This window comes from Nannospalax galili, unplaced genomic scaffold (genome assembly GCF_000622305.1).
Source record: "Nannospalax galili isolate Female #2095 unplaced genomic scaffold, S.galili_v1.0 scaffold30, whole genome shotgun sequence".
Lineage (NCBI taxonomy): Eukaryota > Metazoa > Chordata > Mammalia > Rodentia > Spalacidae > Nannospalax > Nannospalax galili.
In genome coordinates this window covers 152,347-162,615 of record NW_008329127.1, presented here as the reverse complement: position 1 = coordinate 162,615, position 10,269 = coordinate 152,347, and the positions used below count along the sequence as shown (strand labels likewise).

General features: G+C 38.2%; 1 protein-coding gene across 5 annotated transcripts in view; it reads right to left on the bottom strand.

Annotated features, from left to right (window-relative positions):
• The window catches only part of Dtnbp1 (dystrobrevin binding protein 1), a 129,585-nt gene that overhangs the window by 112,521 nt on the left and 6,795 nt on the right, over positions 1–10,269 (bottom strand). For 3 of the 5 annotated variants that reach the window (XM_029562591.1, XM_008831372.3, XM_017797664.2), the window contains exons 2-3: positions 8,219–8,272; positions 6,873–6,923 (exon numbers count right to left, since the gene is read on the bottom strand). In XM_029562591.1, coding sequence (XP_029418451.1) covers positions 6,873–6,923; positions 8,219–8,272 — 105 coding nt within the window. The remainder of the gene's footprint in view (positions 1–6,872; positions 6,924–8,218; positions 8,273–10,269) is intronic. The other 2 variants (XM_029562592.1, XM_029562593.1) reach the window with 1 other exon arrangement.

The following is a 10,269-nucleotide window of genomic DNA, read 5'->3' as shown; positions in this document are numbered from 1 at the left end:
AAAGAACTCATCCTATCGCAGAGACACTTGTACATCCATGTTGCTGCTCTTTTCACAATAGCTAAGAAATGGAAGCAACCTAAGCATCCCTCAGTTGATGAGTGGATAATGACTCCCTGGTTCATTTAATATGATGGAGTTTTACTCAGCAGTAAAGAAAGATGAAATCATGAAATTTGGAGGCAAATAGATGGAACTAGAAACTGTTATACTAAGTGAAGTAACATAGACTCAGAAAAAAAACTGACGTATGGTCTCCTTCATATGTGGATCCTAGAACAAAATTCTGGTAAGTGAGCATGTATCCAGACACAACTACAAGAACCAGGATAATGGAAAGGAACCAGGGAGGTTAAAGGCAAAGAAAGAACCTGAAAGAGAAAAACAGTAGGAAACAGGCCGTAATAAGGGAGATATGGATAAAAATTGGGTTAGTTTAAGGGAGGGGGGAGGGAAGGGTATACAAGGAATGAAGGAGCTCAAGAGAGGTAGGACCATAGGAGAAGGGTATTATTAAGGGAGAAAGGGGGAAAACAGGGACGCCTTAACTGGGGAAACCATAATGAAGGTGTTAGACAATGTGAGATAAATAATGCCTAGCTAGTTTTAAAAACCAGAGGGAACCATATTAGTACAACCACCTAATGACAAATTATACACACCAGATCAAGAAATATAAGTCTAGGTAAGGTTTATATGAGAACAATTGGTCTTTGCCCAAGATTTATCTACATGACACACAGTTATTAAAAGTACCAGACTGGTGCAACTAAACTTCTTGGATATATAACTGACATACTTTGAGGCCTATAATAATTTGGTCAGAGGGACATAAAGGACAGTTTTTGCTCCTTGCCCTCCTAGGTCGACTAGTTTCATGGGACTATGAGCATCTCCCAAAATGTCCTGTAATTGTGGTGGGCCAACTGTCCTCTTGATCAAGGAGGCCGAGGAGACCCCACCAGATGGACTTGAACCAGTGTCCAGTCTACAAAGAGGAGGGTCAACACAGAGGAATCATTTCCTCCACGCTTCCAAGCGAAGCTAGTTATGGTCAAGCAGGACCTTTGACTTATCTTCACACAGGCAGAACTGGTAAAAGAAAGGAGCCAGAGGCTACTCCCAAGCCCATGTGACCCCTCAGCAATAGATCCTCAAACAACCTTAAGAGTAAAAATAAATTGGTTTATTTGGGCCAACTATATGGCCCAAAAGGAAAGTATAACCAAAGATTAATGGGACCAATATAATTTTTTAAGAGTCCATATGTATAGCTAAAGGCTACATAACAAGAAACAATGCCAGATAGGAGATACATTCTTCTGAGTTGTTGGCCAGGGTGGCCCAAGAGACTCCCAGACAGTAACCCAGCATAAAACTGGAAAAATAAACAGCAGACTCCAATCTTATCTAAAGGAATACTGACCGCTGATTACTGCTAGATGAGGAACAGCTGACCTTCCTAAAACAAAGACCTATAGATAGGCTGCCTAGATCCACCAGTAGTGGGGAATGGCTGGGGTGCCGACAACAGTAGCAAGGATGATCGAGTATAAGGGCTCTAGTGGGCGGGGGTATAAGGGAGGGTGCCATCTTGGAAGTGGGTATATAGTTGAATAAGATGGTTTGGGATGTTCTGTGTGATATACACACACACACAAAAAAAAAATCAGCAAACTAAAAAAAATGTATTATATTTGAGGAGGAAGCATGGAAATTTACATCATGTCAATTAGTAGAGGTGATAAACATTACCACTGAAATCTACTCGATAACTTTATAGACATACACAGGCGCCAAGGATCTGAGTGCAACTGATTATGACTAGTAATAATCAGATACATACAGATTAGAGACGCATGCACCAACATCTCAGTGACAGTAGCAAAAACAGTCTTTCTGTAAGAAACAGTATATTTTAAAATGGAATGGAGATTTTTTTAAAGGTTAAAAACTCATCCAATTTGATGTCTTACAGGGCTTATACTGTGTCCAATATTGTATAACTGTATTAATTCAACAGCGAACCTAAAAATTTTGTAGCTACTTTTGAAAGAGATGTATCCTTGCTCTGGAGTGTGTTACTGAATATGTTAAAGCTGTAATGAAATGCTTCTTCTAATCATGTGGTTATTACATTTTTTAAAAATTTAAAAACTAATTCTTCAATGTATAAAAATTTGCTCCTTAATAATTAGCAAATGTGAAAAACATTACCACTGAAATCTATCTGATGATGTTCTATCCATGCTCAGATGCCAAGGAGCTCAGAAAGTAACCGACTGTGACTCGTAATAATCAGATATATAGAGATTAGAAATGCATGTGCAAACATCTTAGTGTCAATTGCATTAAAAATGGATTTTTCTGTATGAAATGGTGTATTTTAATAACAAAATGGAGATCTTTTTAAAGGTTAAAACCTCATATAACCTCATTTAATTTTATGTCTTATAGGGTTTATACTGAGTACAATATTGTGTAACTGTATTAATTCAACTGTAAACCTAAAAATTTACAACCAATTTTGAAAGAGATACATCTTAGCTCTGGAAATTGCTACTGAATATGTCAATGCTTCTTCTAATTATGTGGTTATTAAATAAATAATTTTTTGAAAATGGAAACGATAAAACCTCCCCCTCTATCTTTTGAGAGAGAGTCTCAGTATATAGACTTAGCTTAGCCCAGAGCTTGCTATATTATATAGACCAGGCTAGTCTCAAACTTGTAGCAATCCTCCTGCCTCTGAATACTGAATGCTGGGATTACAGGAATGAGCCACCACTCCTAGCTTAAACTTTTATTTACAGTAGAATTACAATTAGTAATTTTAGAAGAAATTATGAGTACTATGAACCCATTATTGGTAAATAACAGAAATAACTGTCAGGAAACACTTCTAGTGGGTGCAAGATGAGTAGGTGAAAATACAAAGAGAAACTTAGTGTATCTAAGTCTCAGAAAGTTTTCCCTACAGAACACTCGTTATCCTGAGGGAAAATATCAAACAAGAAATCAAGAAGATACTTTAGTGAGTGATCAAGATTAACATCAGCAACAATGAGGCACCCATATCATCTGCCTCCTAATATGATGCCCAATCACACACAGTTACTGATATTCTTGGCAGAATGGCACTAGGAAAAGCATTAGGAAACATGAGAAAATCCCAAACTGATGAAGTTTGCAAATAACTGACCAGTATTCTTCAGCAGTGCCAAGGTCATGAACTGCTCCAGACTAAAGGTAATAGAGGCAGACCTACTGCATATTCCTGGTTCTAGATCTAGCTTCATCCAGAAAAAAAAAATGCTATCAGTAGCAATTAATAAAATCTGAATAAACCAGGCATGGTGACATATGCCTTTAATCCCAGCAGATCCTGGCAGATCTCTGCGAGATCATGGCCAGTATGGCCTACACATCAAATTCCAGGACAGCTGGAGCTACAGGTAGATTCTCTCAAAAACAAAATCTGAATGGGTTTGCAGTAACGTGTTTACCAACATTTAATTTGCTGCTTTTGATCACTGTGCTACAGTTGCTCAAAATGCTAGTACTGGGAGAAGCTGAGATTCCTTTTTTTGCAACACTTTCGTAAGACTGAAATCATCTCAAAATATAAAGTTTTAATTTTTAATTACTGCAGTTAGTATAATGTAATTAACAATTGCTATAGTTTTACTATTTCTTACGTATGTTCGTGCATGAGTGTGTTAGGCATGCATGCCATGGTATATATGTGGAACTCAGGACAACTCTGTGGAGTCAGTTTTCTTTCCATGGGTTCTGATTGAACTTAGGTTGCCAGGCTTGCACAGTGGGGATCTTTAACCTGCTGAGCCAGGTCATTGGCCCATCAAAATAAATTTTTAAAATACAATTTCTGGCTGGGCATCGTGGTGCACACCTTTAGTCCCAGCACTTGGGAGGCAGAGGCAGGCAGATCTCTGTGAGTTCAAGGCCCACCTAGTCTACACGGTGAGTTCCAGGCCTGCTGGGGCTGCAGGGAGACCCTGTCTCAAAAAGAAAAAAGAAAAAAATTTCTGAACTTATTACCTATATGGTTACTGACAGAAAACTTGATTTTTTTCCATCTTATTTAATTCTATCAAAGTTATTATCTAAAGAAGCATATGTATGTGATGAATTTATAGTGTCTCTTCATAGTCAAGAGATTTTCCCATTGAATTTAAATAGGAAAGCCAACCTGATAATCCCAACAGACTGTTACCAGCATCTACATGTAATGAAAACACTGTACAAGGTTACATAATTAATATAGTCCTACTGTCATTGCCAACTAACAGAAAGTGTGACGTATTTCTCTGGTGTATCTGATTGTGTACATATCAATTAAAATCAACAAGTACTTATTGAATGCCAGGCACTGTTAGGCACCAGAGTTGTCAAGATGAATCTTACTTTTCCAACTTTGTTGTCTCAGTAATTAGCACAGAAGACTTAGTAATGTCTGCTGAATAAAGGAATGAACAAACTGACTTCCAATTCAGACTTTTTGACAGACTAACATTTTCTCAATGGAAGAGCAAATTACACACTACTTGCCAGTGGACCCCACATCACTCTTTTCTGACGATTTCCTACTATCTCCTTTTCCCCCATTACATACAGGCGTTCCACACGTATGTCACCCTCTCCCACATTACTGAGTTTGGCTTTTTTTCTGTTCTATTTGGCACTACCTAAATGACAGATTCACCCAGTGTCTTCTCTTCCTGTTGCTGTGATTAAAAAGCCCTGACAAAAGCAACTAGAGTGAGGCAGGGTTGATTTGCTCACAATTCCAGGCTACAGCCTGCATTGTGGGGGATGTCAAGGCAGCAGGACTGTGAAGCAGCTGGTCACATCCACAGTTCAGAGCTAGTCACATTCCATCAAGAGCGAAGAGCAATGAACTAATGAACTAGCTAGTACTCAGCCTTTCCCATATTTCCCAATCATACCATCCAGGCTCCCCTCCCAGGGGAACAGAGCAGCTCACAGAGAGCTTGTCTTCCCACCTCAACTAACATAAATCAAGGTAATTCCCCACAGACAAAACCTAAACAGCCCACCACGGCAAGTGTTATGCACCTCATGCAGCCCTGAAACTCCTTCCCACCCAGTCACTTTCAACACGTGGATTACCCTGCTGTAACACTGTACTGAGAAGACGACCCTGGCTATAAATTCCTCAAATTTTCTTTCAGATATCCTTAAAATTCCAAGTCAATGATTCATAATGCAGCAATCTATTCAAATAATTAAGGACCATATTCTCTACTATATAGAACAGAACACTTCACAGTCAGGCTGATCATCCATCGTACACTGACAATTACCCTCTATCCTGGACAAAGCAAACTGCTTTATAAAGCATTAGCTCTCTAGGGATTTAGACTAATTCTTTTTTTAACTTAAGAAAAGCCTTTTTCACTTTCTCTGTGCTTGTGCCTTCAACAATTTTACAACAATTTTCTGCTCTTCAATAAGGAAAGCATGCTTGATCCTGTCACGGACACATTTAGCACACATCAAACCACCATAGGTTCTGCTGATTTTTTTTTTGTTTTGGACAATCTCATAAGGATTTTAGATCTCACAGCACAAACCCCTTTAAGTCTGTGTGGTATAAAGCACACACGGGTTTCGGTGCTTTCCCACCTTTCTTGGTATAAAGGTAAACAACCCTGTAATCGGGGGTTCAGGACAGCCTAGTTCTGATAGAGGCTGTATTGTAGGAAAACCTGGATTATTCTGACTGCCTCCAAACACCATACCTGGAAGAGCAGGAGACTAATTTTTAACTGTGGTATATACTACACTGCTTAAAAGCCTATATTCAGGGCTGGGGAGACAGCTCAGTCAGTAAACTGCTGGCCTTGCAAGCATAAGGACCCGAGTTCTTTCCTCAAAACCCATATGGGTTTTTTTCTTGGGTGGGGTGGGAGGGGCAGCTGGCCATGATGGTGGCTGCTTATAATCCCAGCACTGGGCAGGTGGAAACAGAATACCACCTAAGTTATACTGACTTTCACGTGTGCACACACATGCACGCACAGCTGTGATGCAGAGAAAAGCTAGATGGCTTGCTACTTCTAGGGGAAGGCTTCATGGCAAACACATCAACTCTGGTCCATCTGGCCCCACTACAGCAGCAGCCAGCCATGCCCACACCCCAGCCCAGCAGCAGTCCTGTTCTTGCTCCTGAAGCAGCTAGTGTGGGAGCCAGGGCAGGCAATTTATTGTGTCCAATTTACCTGTTTTTTCTTTTGCTGCTTTTTCGGTATCCTGTCTAAGAAAACTGTATCTTAATATTAATCTGCTTGTCAACAGAAATGGATTGGAAAATAAATGAATGGTATAAAATTAAGATTCGAAGAGTGTTTTCCTAGCAACACAGTCCTGAGCTTGATCGCCACACCACATAACCTGTGTATGGTGGTGCACGTCTGAAATCCTAGCACTCAGGTGATAGTGGCAGGAGGATCAGGAAGTTCAAGGTTATCTTCTGCTAGACAAGAGATGGCCCTAGCCTGTGCTACACAAGACCCTGTCTCAAAAATAAAAAAACAAACTGGATACTCTTAATTCAGAATCCGTTTTCTTAAAATAAAAAAAAAAAAACATAAACACACGTAATAAAATACCCACTAGTAAATACAATAGTAATGTATCTGCCCAAAAAATCTCAATGGATTTTGTACTGACAAGTGAAAAGCAGAAGTCTTCAAGGGAAAGTAGTAAATGATTTCGAACCATTATATTAATGCGAAATTTGGTATTTTAAATTTTTACCTATAAAATTATAATATTGTCAAACAAAAATTTAAGTATAACTTTCTTCTTTAAAGGACAATACTTACCTGCTAAGTAATTCTAGTCCAGCAGAGTACTTTGGCAAATATGCAACAGTTCTGCCAAAACAAACATTTAATTAAAATTACTTTCAATTTTAAAAAAAGTTACATGGGGGCTGGAGAAATGGTCCAGAGGTTAACAGCATTGGCTGTTCTTCCAGAGGGCCAGGGTTTGATTCCCAGCACCCACATAGCACCTAACAACCATCCTTAACTCCAGTATCAGGGATCTTCTGACCTTCATGGGCATTGATGCATATGGTAAACTTACACAGATGCAGAAAAAACACTCATACACATGAAACTAAAATTTTTTTAAAAATTTTATTTATTATTTTTATTTTATGTGTATGAGAGTACTGCCTGCATGTATGTAAGTGCACCTGTGTCGTGCAATGCCCACAGAGGTCAGAAGGGGGCATCAGATCCTCTGGAACTAGAGTTACAGATGATTGTTAGCCACCATGTGGGTGCTGGGAACCAAGCTCCCATAAAAAATATTTTTAAAATATTTTTATTTAAAAAATATTTATAATACATAGAAGAAGCCTGGCACTGTCAATTAGTACACGAATTACTTTAAAATCACTAATGAAAAGACTAGAGAGATAACTTGGGTCATAAACGCTTACTGCTTTTTTAGAGGACTGGGATTTGGTTCCCAGATCAGGCAGCTCAAGAACCACCTGTAGTTCCAGTTCCAGAGGATCCAAGGCCCTGTTCTGGCCTCCACAGGTCCTACATTCATGTGATGCAAATAAACACACACACACACACATTTTTTTTTTAAAAAGCTAATGACAATTTATCTGAACTTTCAGAAAAATACATTTCAGAAGTAATGTACTGTAATGTATCAACTATTAATTTGGCAGAGATTATCTCTAGCATGTAATATAGGAAGTATTTTAACATAATTGCTACATTAAAAATAATAAATACACTGGATCAAAGCCCTCAAATGGGAATGGTGATTTAATTTGGTCACATACTTTACTTAAAAATAAAATAAAAAACAAAAACCACACACACAATTCTGGTATTCTCATATAAAAACAGGTAACACAAATACAGCAAATAGATTCATTTGTCAGATTCTGTTTCATTATTAATTTTTACTTTGGTCTCAATACACAGAGTGCCAAACAATGTCTATTGATTGTCTTAGAGAAAAATGATTACACTTCATTGTTTTCCAATTATTTCACAGATTTATCACAAAATTTCCCTATGTCACAATATTTAGAAGCAATTTGTGTGGTATGACGTGTTAACAGATCTAAAATCCATGAAAAGATTCTACTATCACAAATTCGATCAAAAGTCACACAAAACTCAAGTCAGGAGCTTACCTGGCTTTGCTTTTTACTTTCGCTTCTCTTGACTTGTCACTTAACGTCTTCAGCCTACAAAACAAATATAAAATACATATTTACAACAGGAAATTTTCAACCCCAAAGAAGCAATGTCTGCTTCGGCCCACACCCCCACCTCCAAAAATACAATGCTCAAAAGAATCAGCAATCTCTTCAATACAAAAACCATCTGTGTATCTCCCTAGATGAGTTTAGGGAGTTACATAAAAGTCTCTGCTGTCCCAGAGAAGCAATATAAATCTCCATCTGCATCTTGGAAAATAGCAAAATAAAAGCTAAGGAAAGACAGTTTATATTTAATAGCCATAACATGGCTATACCGTTTCCACTCCAAAATTTGAGAAAGGCGTTGAGCTATGATCAGATAGGTTTTCTCCTAGGATAGTTATGCAAAGCAGTCCCCACTCAAAATGGTCTGATGATTTTTAGTATTCAAAACAATGTTATACAGCTAGCCACATCAGAAAACTGCTAAGATCCTCTTTAGACTACTCTATATAACCTAACAAATCTCTATGTTGGTATTTTAAATACATAAAATATCTTTTAATTTCTGAAATGTATCAAATTTGGAGATCCTCTTTTCTATGCAAAGCAGTCCCCACTCAAAATGGTCTGATGATTTTTAGTATTCAAAACAATGTTATACAGCTAGCCACATCAGAAAACTGCTAAGATCCTCTTTAGACTACTCTATATAACCTAACAAATCTCTATGTTGGTATTTTAAATACATAAAATATCTTTTAATTTCTGAAATGTATCAAATTTGGAGATCCTCTTTTCTCCCCCCCCCCGCCCCCACAATAAAAGAAAAGTCAACTAGTTTGGAATAAAGGGTGACAAGAGATTGTTACAGAGAGCTGAAACTAAAACTGCTCTAAGATTCAATAAGAGCTTCCCCACGTGGTTCCTTAACAACCATCTGTTTTAAAAATTGTTCTTTAACCAAATGTAATGTGTGGAACTTATTTGATCTGAATTTGGACAAACCAGATGTAAAGAGACATTTCTAAAAAGCAAGGAAATCTGATTATGGACTGAGTAACTGATAACATCAGTGAATTAGTGTTCATTTTGTTAGCTATGATTGTGGCACTGTATTTACATAATGTCTACTTTAGTGAAACACACTGATGGTGCACGATAGTGCAGTAGATGTGAGATTTACTTATCAAAGGAAGGACAAAGCAAAGGCAGCAGACTTGAAAACTGTTGAATCTGAGTAACAGATACACAGGGTTCATTTTTTTATTCTATTTGTGTATCTTTGAAGTTTTCTTTTAAAAAAAAATGTTTTTAAGCTGGATGCAGAAGCACAGGCATTAGTACTCAGGGAGGCTGAAGCAGGATGATTAAATGGTCAAGGCTAACCTGGGCTACATGGTGAGCTCCTGTCTTAAATTTTTTTAACAAAGTCTTTTAGATATTCTTAACACACCTTCTCAAAATAAACTCTTTTATCCTAAATTTTGGTACATTGACAAAGTAGCTAGAGAGCACCAGAAAGAGCCAAAAAAAAGTTCAAGAGAAAGATGCAGATATTTTTAGGTAAAAAATAAAACCGAATATACACACACACACACACACACACACACACACACACATATATGGGGGGGAGAAAGGCAAAAACTCCTCCCTTTGATTTGGTTTGGAAATTTGGGGCTGGGTTTTGTTTTTTTGGTTTTTTTTTTTTTTTTTTGAGATATGGTCTCACTGTGCAGCCCTGGCTAGCCTGGAACTAGCTATGTAGTCCAGGCTGGCCCTGAACTCACAAAGGCCTGCCTCTGCCTCTCGAGTGATGAGATTAAAGGGGTATGTATACCACAAAGCCCAGTCTTTCAAAAAGTTCCCATCTGAAGTACACCTTTAAGACCTGGAAGTCTGCTGGGCATGGTGGCTCATGCCTTTAATCCCAGCACAGAGGCAGAGGCAGAGGCAGAGGAATCTCTGTGAGTTCAAGGCCAGCCTGGTCTACATAGTGAGTTCCAGGACAGCTAGGGCTACAGGGAGACCCTGTCTCAAAA